The 22599-nt window shown below is 37.1% G+C and overlaps 1 protein-coding gene across 14 annotated transcripts in view; it reads left to right on the top strand.

Annotated features, from left to right (window-relative positions):
* HEPACAM2 (HEPACAM family member 2) overlaps nucleotides 1–22599 on the top strand; it is a 66080-nt gene that overhangs the window by 7809 nt on the left and 35672 nt on the right. For 8 of the 14 annotated variants that reach the window (XR_004351547.1, XR_004351544.1, XR_004351546.1 and 5 more), the window contains exons 2-4: nucleotides 6536–6889; nucleotides 11556–11840; nucleotides 21875–22171. Coding sequence is in view for 10 of the 14 variants with exons in the window: in XM_032643908.1 (XP_032499799.1) it covers nucleotides 6536–6889; nucleotides 11556–11840; nucleotides 21875–22171 (936 nt within the window). In the remaining 4 variants the exon portion in view is untranslated. Of the gene's footprint in view, nucleotides 1–6495; nucleotides 6890–11555; nucleotides 11841–21874; nucleotides 22172–22599 lie in introns of those variants that run through there. The other 6 variants (XM_032643911.1, XM_032643913.1, XM_032643912.1 and 3 more) reach the window with 2 other exon arrangements.

Genomic DNA, 22599 nt, shown 5'->3' with positions numbered 1-22599 from the left:
CCTATCTTATGAAATGTGGAAAAAGGTGAGATTCCAAACTGACAAAAAATATTTTATACACAATCGGGAGAAATGTGTTTAAAAGTATTATTTCTCCAAAATGCCTTTAGCCTTTCTCTTTGCCCAATGGCTAGTTCAATTAAAAATTTTTTTCTCTAATATTTCTCCCTCATTCTCCTCCTTAACCTTAGAGTTTAAAGTCTTTCTCCAACATTCCCACTGTTTTTATGTCATCATTATTTTCACCAGGTGTTTTCTTTCCATTCTTCCGATTTATCAGTTTTAAAAGTCTCTTGTTTTATTTATATCCAAGAGACAGAAATTTTTAAAAAATCTTTATTCCTTAAATTTTAAGAACAAATTAGCTAAATAAGCAACTTAAGTTTTAGCCTTCTTCAGTAGTTTAGAGCTTTGCACTTACTGGTATCTTATGGTATAGTTTTCATAGTAAATGTGATTGTTATTTACATTTATCCCTAATATTGTTCATATTCCGTATATTTGAAATATACAGTTTGTAAATTTTTTAAATGTTTGAGTTTCCCATAGTTGTGATTGTTGTTCCAGTGTTTATGTTGTCAAATTCAAGCCTATATATCTGTTTAGGTTTTGAAATTTTTAGGAAAATTAAGCGATGACCGTAAGCAGCTTTTTTATCTTTGTGCATTTTTCTGGGCTTCGAAAGTATCCATTGCGTCAGTGCCACACTTAATTTTATAACAATGGGACTGCTGTCATTTCCTAAGTAATTTTTTGTAATTGGCTTTAAGAAGAACTTAGAGACAATTCATTTGAAGAATTCTACTAAAATAAAATTAAATATACTTTAGAGAAATAGATAGCATGTTCATAAGTAGCTAAAGCAGTTATTATCCCTTAAGACTTTCTTTCTTTCACAAATTTACTTTTCTCCATTGGTAGTATGTTGTAAAGACCATGGGTAATTTGGAAATGTTTTTGTATTTTGGAATATTGAGTATCAGTTTGTTTTTTCTTTTAAAAAATCTTAGAAATTTGAAGCCCCAAATGTAGTTCGTAAAGTCTGTTCAAAGTACATCATAATTTCTATTTTCTCCAAAGATACAAGAGTTTATTTTCAGTCAATAATAGTTGTGTTGTGCTTGCTAATATCATACATGGCAATGGGGAAGTAAATGCCAACTATTTTGAGCCACGGTAGAGGTCACTTTGTGAAGTCTGATGTTTATATTAAATACAGTGAAACTGGTCTAGGGAGTCTTTTGTTGCTGAAATATAGATAAATTTTGCAATATGACGTCAAAAGTGTTCTTTATCGCTGGACAGTCCTTTATAATGTCTTAGTTTTATAGTTTAAGGGAGTCTCTGAAGGGGAGAGTATTGCTATAACTTTGTATGTCAGATTTTTTTTTTAATTTTATAAATTTATTTATTTTTGGCTGCGTTGGGTCTTTGTTGCTGCGCGCAGGCTTTCTCTAGTTGTGGCGAGCAGGGGCTACTCTTCGTTGTGGTGCGTGGGCTTCTCATTGCGGTGGCTTCTCTTGTTGCAGAGCATGGGCTCTAGGCGCACAGGCTTTAGTAGTTGTGGCACGCGGGCTCAGTAGTTGTGGCTTGTGGGCTCTAGAGTGCAGGCTCAGTAGCTGTGGCGCACGGGCTTAGTTGCTTCACAGCATGTGGGATCTTCCCGGACCTGTGCTCAAACCTGTGTCCCCTGCATTGGCAGGCGGATTTTTAACCACTGTGCCACCAGGGAAGTCCCTGTATGTCAGATTTTTAATGGTATTATCAATTTTCTCCAAATTAGTGTAGTGCCTTATATGCAAAAAGTCAAGGGTTTCCTTTTTTGTACTCAAAAATACGTATTAGTGAATCTAATAATAAAATTGAATTTTCATTTAAGTACAAATATTTGGAATATTAAGGGGAAATTAAAATTTCATCCATTTTTATATCATTTATTTTCATAAAGTTTACTTGTTCTTACAGAGGTTGACTTCCTAAAATCAGTAGTTTAGTCATTTACATTTTCTCTTACAACAAGGAAAGAGCACTTGAAAATTTCTCAAAATGAAGCTAATTTTTTTAAGTCCGTAAATTACTGTTTTGCCAGCATGGATTCCACACCTGTCAGGGGAAATACAGCAATGGCAAAAGAGTATGTGATCCTAAAATGTAGCAAAAGCACCCTATTATCTGTTTATTCTGCAAAGTTCACTACAAGTAAGGATTGCATCATATCAATAGATTCATGTCTTTCCTGCAAAATAAAAAGATTTTAGTGGCTGAGATTAGAAACTGTATAAAGAAAATTTCATTCCTCACTGATACTCTTATAACTTGCTACCTATAACTTATCTGATAAAAATGGTGTAGGCAATCTAAGCAAACAGCTATTGTAACAGCTGTGCTGTCTTCTCCTGTCATACATATATTTGAAAAAGCACACATATTTGAAAAATAATTAAATAACATGATATATCATTTGGTATGATAAGCATTGAATATATTCAGAGATACTATTGATGGTAATATATTATTTAAGGTATTATTACATGATGCAGTTTCTAAAATAGACTAAAGAACTAGTTCACTCCCCTTAATGATTATTGTAAGTGCCATATAAAATGTTATTTTCTGCTAAAGTAGTTTCGTTTTTCCCTGGGCTGCAATATTTGTATCATATTTAATATTTTATTAAATAAAATTTCTTCCCATAACTTCAGTCATAGACTCTCCAATCAAGCTTTCTTACTTAAGATTCAGCTTTCTGAGTCAAGATCCAAAAGTCACCTACATTTCTATTCTAGTCATGCTTGCACTCCATGGTAAGAAAATGCCTCCCAATCATTTTCAGAATATTACAAACTCAGTTAATCTTTTTCAACTCAACCACACAAAAAGTAGAGAAAAAGCGTTCTTCCCCTTTTCAGAAAAAAAAAAAGTAAACAAGGACTTCTGCAATGATTTCCCCAAAGTCTGAGAATAGATTGGCCAGAATTGCACTCAGGCCATCTATCTACAGCTCAGTCTAGCAGTGGTTTCTAGGTTGAGCTGTGAAATGTATTAAGTGGACCAATAAGTCAATGACCAAATTGCTTACTGTCAGAGGCAACTACCGAGTTTTATATCAGGAGCTATGCTGTTTTTTCCAGTGCATTCTCAAGGCAATGATGTAGATTCCCACCATCCCCCTTGATACCTTGGCAAAAAACATAGAACTGCCACTTTATTAAATGATATCCAACTTAATAAGTGGATATTAAATCTGAAATTCAATACTTCAAAATTCTTCGGGCCCTCTCTCACTAAAATATGAGTCCTTCCCCTTTAAACTGTAGGGTAGCTGCTACCCTGAGAAAAGCACCTTAGGATGTCAAGAACATAAACATAAAGAGTAGAGAGAGGCCTTGGACCTCATCTAATATTAGCCTTTTTTCACACATAAAAAAACTGCCATCCAGAGAATTAAAATGACTTATCTAAGGTCAGTTAACTAATCACCATTTTATCCCAGGTATGTGTTCTGTACTAAGACCTCATATTTCAGTGTACTTTTAACTTTATCAAAGTAGGAAATTCAGAAATCTCTCTGCAAGTTTAGAAAATAGGTTCCTGAAATCCCTATTTCCAGGCAATTTGCAAGTGATTAATTTAAGACTGTATGGACAAGGGAGTCCAAGATCAAGAATGAACCGTGAAACCCTCAGGAATATTTTTGTATTCACTGAAGTAAAAAAGGAAATAGCAACACAATAAATACAGTGAAAAGTGCATTTTACATATCTTAAGTTAGTAATAATGGGTGCTAAAAAACTAGTTCTGCTTACCAGGAACTTGTTAGGCACTTCCTATCACCAATTACAATGAAAAGCATGAAAATGCCTGTTGTTTCATGCAGATAACACATGTACTAAGAGGAATCTTTTCCTGTACAGGTCCGCCATCCAATGCCCAATGTCTTTCTATATCTATGACTTCAAGAGCTTCACTCCCTTCTCTCAGTCTCTGCTTCACATATCTCAGACATCACTAGTTTTAAGTCCTAGATTTACTCTCTCATCTCCTTTTAGCTCTCTTATGATTTCCTTGCCTTTTCTGCAGTACACTTTATCTCCTCTTTATAATTCCCAGCAACAAGCTCCTTCTTTTTCTAATGATTCAAATTAAGAAGAACTACAAATTTAACATTCTTGCACTTGCCAGAAAAGAAAACAGAAGCAAATCCTCATACCTTTGTAACTCCTTTGTTATGGACCAAATCACTACAATGAATGTACAGGTATAGCCCATTATCAGAAAAAAAAATTACATGTCAATCACAAATACACACAGAGCCCAAGGAGACTGTAAGACACATATTTATTTTTCCCATAGAGTCACCTAATTTTTAGTCTGTATGGTCAGTTTCAGTTGAGCATCTAGGCACCCCTTCTCCCTTTAACCTCCTCTGATCTTCCTCTTTGTCCTTTTTCCTCTTCAGTTCCTTGCTCTGAGTTCCCTGCTGGCCCCAGGGTCTCACTGTTTACCAACAGCTACCCAAAAGTGAAAACCATGGAAATCTTTGCTCTAACCTCCACCCTGGGAAAGAAAGAGAGGAATTTACTGTTGGTAGAATTTATTCCTCATAGGAGCAGACCTACATATTTCAGTTTCTCCAAATAAATCGTTGTACAAACAGACCTTTCTACCATTCCCTTCCTAATATTGATGACCTTTCACAACATGATTCAGATAAATCTTAAAGATCCCCTTCCTAGTAGAGATGAAAAGGGAGAAGCAATCAAAGAAGATAAACATTTTGTATATGACAAAATTGAAATTGCGAGATATCTCTATTTGTGCCCAAATTTTCATCCCTCCTCACCTAGGATTCTTTTCCACCCTCACCCATCTGTTTTCTGCTTCATCAAGACTTCTCTTTCTAGTGATCATTCCAATAGCTCCAAACATGCTGTTCAGCGTCTATCCAAAGAAAAAAAAAGAAATTTTAAAAAATACTTTTTCTTCTCCTTTTCTCAGCAAAACTCCCCAGAAGTGTTGTCTATGCCAACTGTCTCCAATTTCCTTTCCGTTCTTTCTTTTTTCCATCACTGTTCAAAAGACTTCACATTTAAATTCCTCTCATTTTCTCCTCCACTGTTCATACGATGTAGGTACCGTATTGCTCCCCTTTAAAATGAGGATTTTGAAGCAAAGAGCTTTTGATTAGTATTCTAATCAAAATGGTAGAAAATGGTAGCTACATGGTAACCTGAGCTAAGGAGGACTCTCTTCTCAATTGTAAAAATATATATATATATATATATATATATATGCTAGATAAAATAAAACAATATATAGCTCAAGGTAAAGAAGGGGAAATCTCCAGGTGCCAGAAACTACGAAGAAACCTTGCCTCTTAGATTTCTAATGGGCATCTAAAATGAACATGTCCAAAGCTGACTCCCAATCTTTCCACAAAAATGTCTCCCACAGTATTCCCCATGATTAATTGATTAGTTGCCCATTAATAAATGATGACTCCATTCTTCCAGTTGATCAGGTCAACAACCTTAGAATCATTCTTGGCTCATCTTTGTTTCTTGTATCCCACCCGCAATGTGTCATCAAATCCTGTTAGCACCACCGGGCTTTTCTCACAATATCTTTTACTAGCACCCTTATCTACAGCACGGTCATCTCTTGCCTACTTTACTGCAGTCATCTCCTAAGTGGTCACCTTGCTCCTGCTCTTTCCCCTATTTCAGTCAGTTCTCACGGCAGCTAGAGCACACCTAAAAAAATAAGAAGAAAGACCTCTATCCCTCTTGCTCACAGAAATCCAGCTGTGTTCCCATCTCACTCAAAGTAAAATTGCCAGAGTGTTTGCCATAACCCTAAGGCACTCCCTGGTCTGGCCCAGCCAACTTGCTGGCCTCCTGTCTCACTACACTCCACTCTTCTCCACCTGCTCCTGCCTCTTGCTGTGGCTCAAACACACCAACCAGATCCCTGCTTCTGAGCAGGAATAACCAATCACAACTGGTCATAGTTTAATGCCATTCTCCTTAGGATATTTGCATTTGGCAAGGCTTCAGCTAAAAGGAAAAACTTCTAATTATGGACTGTTAAGCCATTTCAGAAGACTGTGGAGGAAGATTCTCAGGAGGAAGTAGCCCCTCAACCACATAGTTTGATTAGGATATGATATGACTCAGACATTAATCAGTCACAATTTCAAATTTTTTAAAAGGTTTCATTGGACTTTAGAACTAATAATCTTTCCCAGTTCTCCTTTTCCCATTATTCTTTAACAGTTAGAGATAATAACTTCTGCTTTTCCTTTTCATCTTGCCTTTAAAGAGGTCACGCAATCAACAGTCTTTGTGGGGAGTTTTTAAAATGCAGGTTTCAGAGACAAATATTTACCTCTACAGGTAACCAGTACTAGAAGAGTCAGTACCTAGAAGCCTCTCTTCTTTGAAAAGGATTATCGCCCGATCAGGTTCTCTCTGTATTTCCCCTTTAGATTGTGAAATGTGGTTCAGGGTCTTTACAACTTTCCTTTCCTTCATAGCAGGTGCTTGTTCCGGGCTGAAGGTGGCGGTGCCATCACACACAGTCCATGGCATCAGGGGTCAGGCTCTCTACCTCCCCGTACACTATGGATTCCACACTCCGGCTTCAGACATCCAGATCATATGGCTGTTTGAGAGACCCCACATGATGCCCAAATACTTACTGGGCTCTGTGAACAAGTCTGTGGTTCCCGACTTGGAATACCAACACAAATTCACCATGATGCCACCCAATGCCTCCCTGCTCATCAACCCATTGCAGTTCGCTGATGAAGGCAATTACATCGTGAAGGTCAACATTCAGGGAAATGGAACTGTGTCAGCTAGTCAGAAGATTCAAGTTACCGTTGATGGTAAGTCCGCTATAAGTGACATGGGCAGCTGAGTAGCACAGCAGTTAGCAATGGCTCAGGAGATTAGACTACCTGGGCTTTAGGTCCTGGCTCTGCAACTTTGGGCAAATTAACCCTCAGAGCCTCAGTGTCTCATGGCATGAATGACATTATCCACCTCATGAGGCTTTCTGAGGATTAAATAAGACATGCATGTAAAGTATATGCGCAGTGCCCAGCTAAAGGTAATCAAGCAGTAAGGAAAACATATTATTTGTTTGCCTGGAAACTATCAAGTATAAAGTTGCTGATATAATGAGGCAGAGAAAATTTTATTTCTCATTAACAGAATGTACCCTGGGAAGCACCCCATTTTTGTCACATAAAGAATTTTTTTTTATTTTGGTACACTGGGGAGGATGAAACTTGCTCAGTGACCATACTTAAGCAACAATAGAATTTGCTAGGTATGTCCTCTGAGGGAGAGTGGGATTCAGCCAACTTTCAGACATTTATTTTCCTTAGTGAGGTGTGTAAGCAGCATATCTTAAATATACTACACCGAAAGCCCAACTTCTGATTTTTCCCCCCTAAACCTGTCTATTTAACAATATTCCTCTGTTTTAGGAAATAGCAACTTCATTCCATCAGTTGCTTAGGACAAAACCTTGCCATCACCCTTGACTCCCTCTTTCTCTCACACCCCACATCCAGTCCACAAGTTAATCCTGGCATCTTTACCTTCAAGATATGGACAGAAGTGAGTCACTTCTCACCACGCCCACTACCGACCTGCTCGACCCCACCATCAGCTCTGGCCTGAACTGTCCTAACAGCCTGGTCCACTATCCCCGTTTCTACCCCTGCCTTCTGCAGCTCAGAATCCTCCCATAGCTTCCTGTCTCGCTCACAATCAAAGCCAAAGTGCTAGCGATGTCCCACAAGGCCCAGTGTGACCCCCCCCAACATACCCAGTACCTCCCTGACCCCTTCCCACCTCTCTTCCCCTCACTCACTCTGTTCTGACCACACTGGCCTCCTCGCTCTTCCTAGAACAGGCCAAACACACTCACACCTCAGGGCCTTTGTACTTGACTGTTCACTCTACCTAGGTTGCTCTTCTCCTAGGTAATGGCACTATCCCCTATTTCCTTTCGGTCTCAGCCACAGTGTCACTTTATCTGTAAAGGCTTTCCTGACCACCTTATGTAAAGTATACAGAGAGAGAGAGAGAGTTACTCTTTATCTTGAGTTCTGCTTTATTCTCTTCATAACACTGGACGTATTGTATATTTTTATTTTTTTTATTGTTTCTCTTCCTTGCCTAGAATACAAGGTCCATGGGAGCAGGCTTTGTATTGTTTGCTGCTTTTTCCTCACTCCCTAAACCCCGATGCAGGCCATTTGTAGACACTCAGTAAATATGTGCACAGTAAATGAGTGGAAACTGGAGAGCTTGCAGGGGAACAAAGACACAGGATGTGGTAGCAGATGCCTAGAGAACAACTTTGGGGAGAGAAAAGGAGGACATTTTCATATTTTCATGAAATTCTCCTGGGTAGTATCTCGTCTCTCCCTCCAAACTTTTAATAGAACATCCATTACTTGTTAATATGTAGTACAATTGGATCTGTTTATGGACATGCAGCCAAAAGTTCTTTCTAAAAAAATTTTTATTGAAGTATAGTTGATTTACAATATTATATTAGTTATAGGTATACAATACAGTGATTCAAAAATTTTATAGATTATACTCCATTTACAGTTATAAAATATTGAATCTGTTCCCTGTGCTGTACAATATACCCTTGTAACTTATTTATTTTATACATAGTAGTTTGTATTTCTTATTAACCTACTCCTATATTGTGCCTTCCCCCTGCAACGAAAAGGTCTTGATAGGGGTTTAGGGCCTGTGTAAAAAATCTTCTTAGGAAACTTCCATATCTGAGATACACTGTTAAATGCAAGTGTATGATCACAGTACCAACGTCTATTCTAATGATTGGCTCTCCCATATGAGACCTTCAACATCATCTATTTGACTTATTCCATACCACATGTATTTCCATGCATAGGCACATTTGAAACATAAGCTTTTTCTACATAATAAAATGTACCAATTCATTTTTCTTTTTAAATCATAGTAATGTAACAAAAGCTATTCCAAACCCTTTGTTCTTGCCAGGGAATATAAAGGGTTAAATTGAGCAGACCACTTGATTGCACCCATCTTGAGAAAGACTGGAGCCTTCAGAACTACTCAGCACCCCTGCAAGTTACCTTTCAACCTCTTTTCTCCTTATCTTTCATTTTTTCCTGTCTTCTCTGGGCAGAAGGATTGGATCTGTCTGTGCTCTAATGCACATTTTCCAGTGTAAAAAAAATGTGAACCTGAGTCAAGACAAATTTACCTGAGAAGATGCATCAACCCCAATTAAAAGCTGTTGTTTTTTTTTAACATCTTTATTGGAGTATAATTGCTTTACAATGGTGTGTTAGTTTCTGCTTTATAACAAAGTGAATCAGCTAACATATACATACATCCCCATATCTCCTCCCTCTCGCGTCTCCCTCCCACCCTCCCTATCCCACCCCTCTAGGTGGACGAAAAGCATGGAGCTGATCTCCCTGTGCTATGCGGCTGCTTCCCAGTAGCTATCTATTTTACGTTTGGTAGTGTATATATGTCCATGCTACTCTCTCACTTCATCCCAGCTTACCCTTCCCCCTCCCCATGTCCTCAAGTCCATTCTCTATGTCTGCGTCTTTATTCCTGTCCTGCCCCTAGGTTCTTCAGAACCTTTTTTTTTTTTTTAGATTCCATATATATGTGTTAGCATACAGTATTTGTTTTTCTCTTTCTGACTTACTTCACTCTGTATGACAGTCTCTAGGTCCATCCACCTAGCTACAAATAACTCAGTTTCGTTTCGTTTTATGGCCGAGTAATATTCCATTGTATATATGTGCCACATCTTCTTTATACATTCATCTGTCAATGGATACTTGGGTTGCTTCCATGTCCTGGTATTGTAAATAGAGCTGCAATGAACATTGTGGTACCTGACTCTTTTTGAATTATGGTTTTCTCAGGGTATATGCCCAGTAGTGGGATTGCTGAGTCATACAGTAGTTCTATTTTTAGTTTTTTGAGGAACCTCCATGCTGTTCTCCATAGTGGCTGTATCAATTTACATTCCCACAAATAGTGCAAGAGGGTTCCTTTTTCTCCATACCCTCTCCAGCATTTATTGTTTGTAGATTTTTTAATGATGGCCATTCTGACCCGTGTTAGGTGATACCTCATTGTAGTTTTGACTTGCATTTCTGTAATGATTAGTGACGTCGAGCATCCTTTCATGTGTTTGTTGGCAATCTGTATATCTTCTTTGGAGAAATGTCTATTTAGGTCTTCTGCCCATTTTTGGATTGGGTTGTTTGTTTTTTCGATATTGAGCTGCATGAGCTGCTTGTATATTTTGGAGATTACTCCTTTGTCAGTTGCTTCATTTGCAAATATTTTCTCCCATTTTGAGGGTTGTCTTTTCTTCTTGTTTATGGTTTCCTTTGCTTTGCAAAAGCTTTTAAGTTTCATTAGGTCCCATTTGTTTATTTTTGTTTTTATTTCCCTTTCTCTAGGAAGTGGGTCAAAAAGGATCTTGCTGGATTTATGTCATGGAGTATTCTACCTATGTTTTCCTCTAAGAGTTTTATAGTGTCTGGCCTTACATTTAGATCTTTAATCCATTTTGAGTTTACTTTTGTGTATGGTGTTAGGGAGTGTTCTAATTTCATTCTTTTACATGTAGCTGTCTAGTTTTCCCAGCACCACTTATTGAAGAGGCTGTCTTTTCTCCGTTGTATATTCTTACCTCCTTTATCAAAGATAAGGTGACCATATGTGCGTGGGTTTATCTCAACCAAAAATTTGATAGGAAATTGAAAGCTAAACATTGGAGCCAATTTTCTGTTACTTATATATCATCTCATTCTCTGTGTGTCCAGTAATCATGCATAGAAGGAGATTATTATAGGCTTTCGTTCGTTAAAGTGACTAACATGGTACAGTGACTAACATGGTTCAGTGACTAACATAACGCTGCACAGTAATTAAATGCACAGTAATTAAAACATGTAATTAGTTCACTTACATAGAAGGAAAAGTAAATGTGCTTCTTTAAAACTTTCTCTCAATCCCCCCAAAGTATAATATATCTGAGCTTTGTGTTTTGCAGATGGTGGGTAGGAATTTGCACTCACCACATGTATCCCTACCAGCTGCTCTTGGGATATTAGGACAAATCAAGAGAGAGGAGTAACTACGTAAACTTTGCTTGTGAGAGTACACCCTTATGGTGTCGGGGGAAAGCACAATGAACAGGAAATAAGGAAGCCGACATTCTCTACCACTAACTGCATTATCTATAAAGTAAAGGTTTCCATTGGAAAATCCTTGAAGAGTAACTTCTAGACTCAGTTATTTCTGCTATAAATGATATTTTATCATTTTGTGTTTGCCATGACTTTTTTATTTTCTTCTTTAATTACTTCCTGAACTGTCTACATTTATAAAGTGCAAAATGTTGGAATCATTTTCCTAGGATTTAATATTTGAAAGACCTCATAGACTTTTATTATAATTCTGTGGTGGCAAAAATCATTTCTATCTGTTCTGATGTTGCAGATCCTGTCACGAAACCAGTGGCGCAGACTCAGCCTTCCTCTGGGGCTGTGGAGTATGTGGGGAACATGACCCTGACATGCCTCGTGGAAGGGGGCACCCGGCTGGTTTACCAGTGGCTAAAAAATGGGAGGCCTGTCCACACCAGCTCCACCAACTCCTTTTCTCTCCAAAACAACAGCCTTCATATTGTTCCAGTGACCAAAGAAGACATTGGGAATTACAGTTGTCTGGTGAAGAACCCTATCAGTGAGATGGAAAGTGACATCATTATGCCTACCATATATTGTAAGTTTTTTAAAATATATACATACACATGAGTTTTCTTCTGGGAAGTTTTCACGAGATGAGTCACAGAGAACATCACCAGATGTTGACACCAGATGTCATTTGGTTTTCACCATCATTGTAATGTAGTACTAGGTACAATTATACTTCCTAGGCACTGTCTTGTCATGAAATATAGTTACTTGTACAACCCTGTTTCTTGAAAATCAAGTTGAGATATTGGCCAGGGGCCTTTTAGGATACATTCTCTGACTCAGTGCATGTGTGACCTTAATTCTAGTGGAAAGTAGGAACCTCAATTTCCAACCCAGAACCATGCAGAAGACACTGATTTATTCACCCCCGTGGAGGAAGAGCTGTTCATAAAATGGGAGAGGGATGTGCTCTGGAGCTGACTACAGGGAGAAAGAATGTTCCCGGGTTATGCATGGGAAATGCGGCCCAAGGCGTGGCTGTTCTCTCTGCCCATTTTCTCAGCTCCACTTCTAGAGGCAGGGTGCAGAGAGGATCACAGAGAAAGCATAATTATTCTGCAGTAAGCTATTCAGCTTCCCAGGGAATCCGTAATTATTTTGGCTTTCAATTCTCTCTGGTTCTTTTTTCTGTTGATGTAGTTGCTATCGTTATTTTTGTTTAATCTCATGTACAAGTTAAGTTCACCAAACTTTTCAGTTCATGTCATATTATCATCACCAACCCAAGCAAGATTTCTCTCTCTTAATTGTATTATTTTTCCCCATCCCCTCTGCTCCATAGCACCACCTCCAATATGTTTAACATTGCATTCTAATTTCAGCTTCTCACAAGGTTTCTCAACCTCCACACTAATGACATTTTGGCTGGACAACTCTTTGTTGTGGGGGGTTGTCCTATGCATTATAGGATGTTTAATAGCATCCATGGCCCCTACCCACTACATACCAATAGCACCCTCCCCTCAAGTTGTGACAACTAAAAATGTCTCTGGACGTTGCCATATGTCCCCTGAGTGTGGGGGAGAGGGACTGGTGTGTGCAAAATCTCCCCTAGTTGAACCAATGGCTTATCACATTGGGAAATCATCTGATCAGTTACCATTATAGCTTAGTGCATGGCCACAACAGCAATATAACAAAATAAATAAGGCATGGCAAAGGAAAACTTCTCACTATGTGGCATGAGGGTGGAGGTTTCAGCTGGTTGAATCACAAGGGTAAAATTAAGCCTTGTAAATGTATCTACTCACTCATCAAATATATCTGCATAATGCTCAGAAAGGCCCTAAAACCTAGTGTTTAGGTGCTTAGGAGGTAGACCTACGTGGGAAATGGGTTCTGTCACTACCTATGTGACTTTAAGAAATCCCTTGACTTTTCTGAGCCTCATCTGTAAAATGGAGATGGTTAAAACTACCTCACCACGTTAAATGAAATCAATCCTCTCTGAAGAATAGTCAGTAGATGACACCAAGCAAGCATTCAGTAAATGGAAACTGTTTGTATTATTGATACATCTGTATTCTATTTTCTTCAATAGAAAATTGATAGTCTTCTTGAGGAAGTGTGTTATTAACTCTTTGGAAAAAAGCATATGTAGGTTTTTTCAACTAGATAAAGCTTAACAATAAAACCGAGCCACAGAATTGTGGCAGGAAAAGCAACTTCTGGGAAGTGGAGTACAGTGGTATGACACAGTTATACAATAACATTTGTTTAATTAAGCAAAATTAAGATAAAAATAGAGCCATTGAATCTTAAAACTGGAAGCTATCCTATATTTTAGCAGAAGTGAGAAAATGTGACAGTGAAATGTATGAGAATGTCTTAGATACCATAGGAATGTATACAAAGGAGTATAGCTTCAGAACTCGGGAGCCAGAAATCCTGCTTCTACTGCCTTACCTCTCTTGTGCCTCAGTTTCTTCAACCATATAATGGTGATAATGATAGTACCTACTTCACAGAGTTATTGTTTGGATTAAATCTGTTACTTTACGTAAATTGCTTAGAACAGTGATTGGCCCATAGTAAATACTATATAACTGTTGGCCATTATTATTACTATAATATTATGAGTCTATGGGAATTCAGAGATGAAAACATTACTTCTAGCTGGAGAGAAGGCTTATTATAGAAAGTAACATTTGAGATGGACCTTGAACAATGGGTATGAATGGGGCAAGGGGCAATGTCTGTAAAAAACATTTCACACAATAGGGACAGCAGACACAGACACTAAGCAGAGGTCAAAGTATTTGGCAAATGGTCCAGTTTGGCTAGAGTGTAGGATACAATGAGGAATAGATATCGAGGTTCCCCACTCCCTTCCATCAGAAAGTAGAGCGTTCCTATGAAACCTTGTGTAAACCGAAATGGTATAAAGTGAATAAGCAGTTGCCTTATGACATGTCTTGCTAATGGATGCACAAAATAAATCAAAATAAAGCACAGTTGCTCACAGACGCAGTTCAAAGCTATGGAGCCTTCATACGGAGATACTGAGTGTAGTTCCCTGGGAAGGGGCTTGGTGGCGCCACTTTCGCCGCTGGGGTGCCCACTGCCTCTAAAACGGCTCCTGCAAAACAAACACTGAACGCTATTTTTTGCTTTTCATCTTTTTTGTGAAAGCAAAAATCCTCTTCAGATTTCTTTCAGTCAGCTAAAACAGGTACTAATGTAGGTCTTTCATAAAAGCCAAGAGGTGTAATGCAAAGTTTTTGAAATCAGAGGATACCTGTATATTTGAGTCAGATTAGGGGGAACTTTGAATGCCAGGCATTACTTGGTAAAAAATGAGGAAAATTATTTTTAAAGCAAAGGTTCAAATTTTTTAAAAGACTACAGAATGTTTTATAAATAAATACACACATATTCTAGACTAAATCAAGAAATGTTTATCAAGAGATCACATTTTTCAAAATGGATCACAAATGTCATGCAATTATAGAAAGAGTGTTTATAGGAAAGGGAAAAAGGAAGGTAGGATATATTTTATTAACCTATAATATAGAGAAAAACGTCACCAATTTTGAACTCCATACAGCGATTAAACATGTCTAAGAGCAATATGAAAGCATTTTTTTCTGAAAAATATTGTTCACACAGAAATAGAAAAAACTTCATACATTGATTGTGTAATTCACCTTTGGTGTAGGGGAACTCAAAGAGGATTAACTGCTAGTCCAACCTAGTTCAGAATTCAATGTCTCAAAGATGAACAGAGAAACAGAAACAGAGGAAATTATATTAAAGATTGCCAGAGAAGAAGGAAATTACAGTTTTTCACCAAAATATACCAAAACACTCACTAGAAGCAACTTATATAAGATTTATTACAGTCATTAGTTACATTGTGAAAATATTCTGTCTGCCTTAAAGCACAAGGCAGAGAAATTTACGAAGTGTAAACTGTGACTCTCTGCACGACTAGCATTGAATTGGAGTGAAAAATTTAGATTTGGCACCATCTGTTATACATGTAGCATATTCTTGACTGAATAAGATTATTCTGACATGAATTAAAACTTCCATTCAACTCCAGGTAGCACAGACCTAAGCATTCAAGGTACTTGAACACAGTGAAAGAAAATGTGAGCAGACAAATGGAATCAAATCTAGGGCTATATAGACACATCCTTACATTGTTCTTTATTATTTGATCTAAATGGTTTACATTCACATAGAAAACATACAAAATGCAAAACATGATATTAAACCAGCCAGATACCATCTACTGAATATTAATTTAGAGGAACCATCATTCAATGTGGTAAGAGCAGAAGTAAGATTGTGTTGGAGCATTCTTTGTCCACTGAAGAAAACCTGATTTTATTTTGTTTCAACCATGGACTCTAGTAAATATCGTGTCCTTTGGAGAGTGTAGTGGATAGCACGGTGTTATGAGCCTAAGCTGTCCATTCAGACTGCCATCGTCACCCTGTACGTCAGTTTCCTCATCTCCTTATCTACACTGTCTCAGTGTAAGGCTAATACCTATCTCTAGAGGGATGGGGAGGATTAAGTGAGATTTTATGTGTAAAGAAGGCAGCAAGTGGCACATAGGAAAAACTCAATAATGTTCGCTCTTTTGCTTTTCCTCTTTTTTTTTTCTTATTTTTTTTTCCCTTGGAGCCCAAACTATGCTTACATAATTGGCAACATGACAGCAAGAAGTTGTGGAAAGCCTGGGTAATTTAGAAGATACCTGCAAAGAGAAAACTGAAAGAATACTTTGAAAAGAACTTTCTTCCCCAGACGTTACCATTATTTACCACATTTTATTTTTCTACATGAAAATATTTTCTTTACATGAATTCTTCTTATTATCTATTTATCTCACCATCTATTTACCTATCTTTAAACTTTAGCCATAGATGTAAATGAAAAATTCCTGGGGGAAATTGCGTAAGCAATTACAGGTACATGAAAGTATCATTTGCATCTTGAAATACACTTTTGCTTTGCTATATAGTTTAGTTTTATCTGGCAAAGTGAAAATAAGATCTTTCTTTCAACATGTGCAAGTTCATGCCATCTTATAATTATCACAGAATATGGTGATACACAGTGTGTAAAGTATTAAAATGGGGGGAAAACCATAATCACACCTGTAAATGTTAAATATTATGCTTTAAACTCCTAAATCCTCTTTCCTTTCCTGTGTTATTTGAAAGAATTAGAATATCCCCATCTGAATCAGTTCAGATTTTACAGGACATATCTTCTATTTACAGACTGAACTTTCTTCTTTGCACTCTTTTAGGCATAGTCTATGGAAATCTCACAGAGAAACACCTGTCATGAGTAAAGACTAATGACAGGTAGTAGAAAGAAGAACACTTGGAAAATTTTACAATGTGAGTTCCATTTCCACATTGTAAAGATGAATTATCTAGATGATTTAAGATTTTTTACTCTTACTCTGTGGTAATTGTGAATAGAATGTTAATAATTTATTTTCTTGATTATTTTTGCATTCAAATGCAAGAACCTTCACTTGGTCAACATCTCATCTTATTGATCTTATTCAGTAATTCATTTATTCACTCATTCACTTATGGTTTGATTTGATTCAGAAATCAAACATCATGGTCTTGTTTGTGCTAAGCAGTTTTTACCCATGTAACATACAGAAACACAACCCAGATTCATTATTTTTTTTTACTGTCACAGTTTTAGCCATTTTGTTGTTTGTTTTCGTTTTGTTGGTTTTGGTTTGGGTTTGGGGTTACAAGAATTAAATAAAATATGTAATCTGAAGAACTGTCATTTACCCTATTGATACAGCATCAACATGCTTTCAATCTTTATTATTCCATGCAAACTGAGAATATGTGCCTTAGTTGATGTTCCCACTTCCCTTTCTTCACCTGGTTATACCCTCCTTTTCCTTCACAATATCATCTTCTCCAGAAAGGCTCACCTGCCCCCAACCTGGTCTCAGGTCTTCAGTGTCACTAAGAGGTTTGCTGTGCTCCTGCAGCACCCCACGCACATCTCTCCCCTGGAACTCACTGCGTTATGTTTCCTTGAGTCTCTTCCACTCATAAGCACCTCAGGCCAAAATAGGAGCTCCGTGTTATTCATCTTTGTATCCCTAAGGCAATACTTGACACAGATTAAGAATTCAATAGGGGTTTCTTGAATTTGGCTAAAATGGACCAGATTATCTTTCTTCATATCCCTTTCAGATTTCAGTGTTACTTGATGAAGCTGTAGGAAGGCTAAATTCCCATTATAACAGGTTCTTAGTTATAGTGCTCTGGCCCTTCGTTGTTATGTTTTGATTTGTTTTTGTTTTTTCTGACCTTTAGCAAAGTTCCTCAGTAATGTAGTAAATGTTATATTCCAATATTCCCCTGTAGAGGACCACATCATCATTGAGAATTTCAGCATGAATCACCTCTTCTATTTTCTTAAGGTGCTGTTTCTATGACAATTTCCTTCATGAAAGCAGGAATTATTTTTTATTTTGGCAGAAAAAGTATAACAAAATCAAGAGTGACTAGATATTTATGAGGTTATGATGTCATAACCTGGTATTGGCCTTGGTGGAATACAATGTCAAGCCAGTAATTCAGGCTAGTAGCTACTTGCAGTTCATGAAATGTGTATGCCTTCCAGCTCTGTTGTAAATAATAACCCAGTAACTGATGCATTTTGTGTGCAACATATGGCACTGCTGCAGGGAAGTGCTCTAAGTGATAAAAATTAAAGAAAAAAAGGTCATTCACAGTAAATACTTACCATCTGCTCCCAAGCAGGGTGGCAAGCAGCATCATGGTGGAAATTTAGGTACTGTTCCTGCCCAGCCATAAATTGTTAAAGAGAACAGATGATATGTATTTTACAAGTCACTCAGTAAACAGCCATTCCTGAGGCAAAGGGTTCACTTCTATTGGGAGTTCTCTGCCAAGGGCAAGAAACTGAACCACAGTCAAAATAGAATTATCCTTCTGCTTTCATCTTCAATGTCAGAGGCCACACTGGTTGAATCACTCCAAATGTCTTCAATTGGATTGCTCATTCCCATGAATAATATACTAGGCTGCACTTCAAAGTAAAGGATGGTCAGCCTGATGTGCTAATGAGAAGGAAATAACATCATAGTATAGGAAGAAGAAAATAGATTGTAAGCTGTAGGTAGAGTGTGATAGACAGATAGACGATAGATGATAGATAGATAATAAATAGATAGATGATAGATCAATCTGTGTGTGTGTGTGTGTGTGTGTGTGTGTGTGAGAGAGAGAGAGAGAGAGAGAGAGAGAGAGAGAGGGAGAGGGAGAGAAAAAAGGCTTAAAGATCATATACTGAAATAAGGACATTCATTCTCTGAGATGAAAACAAGTGAGTTTTCATCTTCATCCTTCTCTGGAATTTTATGATTTTCTGCAGTGAACATGTATTTCTTATAAAATCAGATAAAATATGCTACATTTTAAGAAATCATGTCAGAAGCAAGGAACTTAAATTCTTCAAGGTGTTAGGTTGCAGGAACTGGAAGAGGTGCTTGTGTGGTGGCTGGGGGAGTTTGAGGTATTTGATGCTGACTCCGAAGAGCCACATATAGCGTATAATTAAGCAGACAGGAGAGAAAATATTATGCCAATCATGAAACCCAATAAATGAGGAAGTAGCAAAATCAAAATAAACATGAGTATAGGGAAGAGGAACTAAGACAATCAGATTCCTTTCTTTAAAAACATGTTTTATTTTAAACTAGAGTGATCATTAAATTAGATAATCAACCTTATTCACCAGCCTTGGCTCTAAATTACTGTGGACTTTCTCTGCAAATGGAACCCACTCTCCAAAATGGAAGAATTACTACTTTTGAGATTATTCCATTATGTTGCAAGGTCCTAAAGCATTTCCAAATGGGAAGTTCCCCAAAAAGTTTTGAGTAATGTCAGCACACTTTGAAAGCAGTATTTCTCATTTTTACGTGTGTTAAATTGTCAAACAATTTGTTTTTATACTCGCATTCTATAAACCCTGAAAACAAGTGGGAAGACAGAAAATACTGAATGACCACACTTCTCTTCCTTTTCAAGCCTGCCTCTCTGCTCTCAGACTTTAACCTTTGTGACAGACTCGGGGCTTTTGCTGCTCCAAACCTCTGTTGATTCCTCCCATTGGTTTCCTACTATGGGAACCATAACCAGTGCCCACCAGTCGGTGGCCTTTGCTTCCCTAATGTTCTATCAATGCTGACAACTTGAGGGAACCCTGCTGCTGCACTGGGTCTGAGATAATAGCAACAGGAACCGGTATACGACACCTCAGGTCTCCTCACAATGCCTAGAACAGTATCATGCACACACAGTAGCATCTCAATATTGATTTTGGTTGAGTGAGTGAAAACAACTTTTCATTCCCATTACACAATATTATTCAATGGAATTCAGAATAAGAGTGTTTTATTTTACAACACGCAGTTCTAAAGCAGGGGTTTTCCTCTGAGACCGTATCACAGCCTGAAATGAGAAAACAGTATGACAGGGATCTAGTTCAGTCACAGGAAAGGGGCATTCATTTCTCTTCACTTTAATGCTCCATCTCCAGTTCCTGATTACTTCGAATTTGAAGATACTTCTATGTTTGCTTTCTGAAAGCAGGATCATCTCATGTATACGTATTAGTATAAATCTACAGGGTTGCTTCAGATGCCTCTGTGTCTTTAGGAAGTAAATATGTGTAAAGTGTATGTCCTCTAGCTAAATATAATTTATTGTTTTGCACCTTCAGTTTCTGTTGTATCTTGGGAAATTTGTCTCCCCAATGGTAGATTGGTCAGAATATGCTGACATAATGGAGAACCATTCTGGGAATCTGCAAATTTGGGGTTGGCTTGCCAGTATCCAAAATAACTTTAGCATGGCATGAATCATGGTGTTTCAAAGGTAGCACAATTGGCAACCAGTCATCTAATCAATCTTTTTATAGTAAAGGTGAGGAAAGTGAGACCCCAGAAGTTTAAATGACTTTTGAAGAACACTTTACTAATCATTGACAAAATCGGGATTTAACCTCATTATCCTTCTGTCTAATCACTACATTACATTATTCCACACAATGAGAGATGAACAGTCATTACTTTTTTTTAAATCAGCACCTTTGAGATTAGGTTATTTATGAGCAATCCATCCATAGCCTTATCCAGTTTATAAATTCCTTGAGAGTAGGAACTGTGTCTTACACATTTTTTATCTCTCTTAAACATTTTTTATCTCTCACATATTAAATATATTATGTAACACTTAGTATCTCTCAAACAAGTATTTTTTGATTGATTACTTGATTAACTGAGTACAGAATTAATGTATAATTAGACAGTAATTTATTGTAGAACAAATAATACAGTTAGAAAACCAGAAATTATTTTGATATAGAAAATTTATACCACTTAACAGTTTTTTTGGAGAGGTAATATGAATAATTAAATACATATATTTTATAGTCCCAGAACTGCCATTTAATAGCTATGTGACCATGGGAAAATTAATTTTTTAAATATCTCTTCCTTCATGTTATAATGGGAATAACAACATTTACCTTATGCGGTTGCTTTAAAGATTAAATGTGGTTGTCTGCATAAGTACTTAAAGTGTCTTCAGATGGTGAATATCCAACAAATATTGGTTATCGTCAGCTGAAAAATGAGCACAATAATGCCTAAACCTTAAAGTTTTTAGAATATAAGCCAGGATATATACGAATGAGAGAAACCCATCTAGCTGGGGAATATTTTTTAAATCTCTTTTTATATGTTCTCTGAAGAAATCAGTGGGAAATGTGTCTTTATCTGCAGGCAATCTTGTGCCATAGAAATAGCAAGCTGCTACAGGAATATTGGAGTGTAAGGAAAAATACCAGGGGATATCCATGATTAAGTAGTTTATTGATGATCAATGAATATTTGTTGATGATAATGAAGATGTATTTTTTCCAAATGGAATCTATGCTTAGCTTGTGGGAGGAATTTTTTTAATTCTTTAAACTCTTAAAATGTCATGAAAATATGGAATACTCCTATATCTTTTTACACAAATTTTTGTTCCACGTGAAAGTGTGTAACATAAATATTTGCATGAACTGTCCCAGCCCTTAGAAGAAAAGTAGATAATACTCAAAGAAAGGTTGTCAAAGAGAAAATAGTGGCCATAATCTATTTTTTAAATGCTTTTAAGTACAACTACAGTTTCAGAAAGATGGAATTTGTCTAACAAGATTGCAGATTTATCTATACATGACTCGAAAGCTTAGCACCACAATCATGATAACAGTGTCTATAAAATTATATCCTAAGTTTTAGGGCTTACACTATTTCAGATAAGTTCAATTACATCTCAAATTATTTCCATTTCCATGGATACCAGAATAAAACACTTTTAGGTCCTTATCATTTACTGGGAGTCTAAATGAAGATCTATTGGCCCACATTTAACATGAGGACTTTCATGGAAAATAAAATGCTGCTAAGCTCTCCCAAACTCAAAAACTATGTTGTAATTATTTATGTCACCCCTTTATTTCTTTTTTCAATTAATGTAGATGGACCTTATGGACTTCAAGTTAATTCTGATAAAGGGCTAAAAGTAGGGGAAGTGTTCACTGTGGATATTGGAGAAGCGATCTTGTTTGATTGTTCTGCTGATTCTTATCCTCCCAACACCTACTCCTGGATCCGGAGGACAGACAATGTCACATATGTCATTAAGCACGGGCCTCGCTTGGAAGTTGCATCTGAGAAAATAGCCCAGAAGACAACTGACTATGTGTGCTGTGCTTACAACAATGTAACTGGAAGGCGAGATGAAACTCATTTCACCATCATCATCACTTCTGTAGGTGAGTGTGATGTAAAAGGCAGGGATCCCAATGAAACACAAATGCACGATAGCCTTCCTCTACTCCTATTTTATACCTGTGTGGAAGAGAATATCATTGTGGGATTGTTCATATACTCTAAGAAACTCTTTCCTGAGTTAACTAAGCCATGGTTTCTAAGAGTCAAAGAAAGAAAACCCAAAGAATAATGGAGAGAGAATTCAATTGCTAGCTCTGAGGGGCTATAAAGAAAAAGGGAATTCAATAAATTACTTCTAAATGTATATTCTTGCTTTCCTGATTTTACAAACAGGAATATAAGAGAAGAGGTTATTCATTTAAAAGTTTTATATCTACTGTTGCTTTAGGTCAGATGAATACATCTCCATGAAATCTGGTTTTCCTATCTGGCTCCCTTCTCACTGTCCTTCACAGGCTTCCCTTCTTCT

The sequence above is a fragment of the Phocoena sinus genome, chromosome 9, assembly GCF_008692025.1.
Source record: "Phocoena sinus isolate mPhoSin1 chromosome 9, mPhoSin1.pri, whole genome shotgun sequence".
NCBI classification, from domain to species: domain Eukaryota; kingdom Metazoa; phylum Chordata; class Mammalia; order Artiodactyla; family Phocoenidae; genus Phocoena; species Phocoena sinus.
The sequence above is the reverse complement of the archived record's forward strand: the minus strand, read 5'-3'. Positions and strand labels throughout refer to the sequence as shown.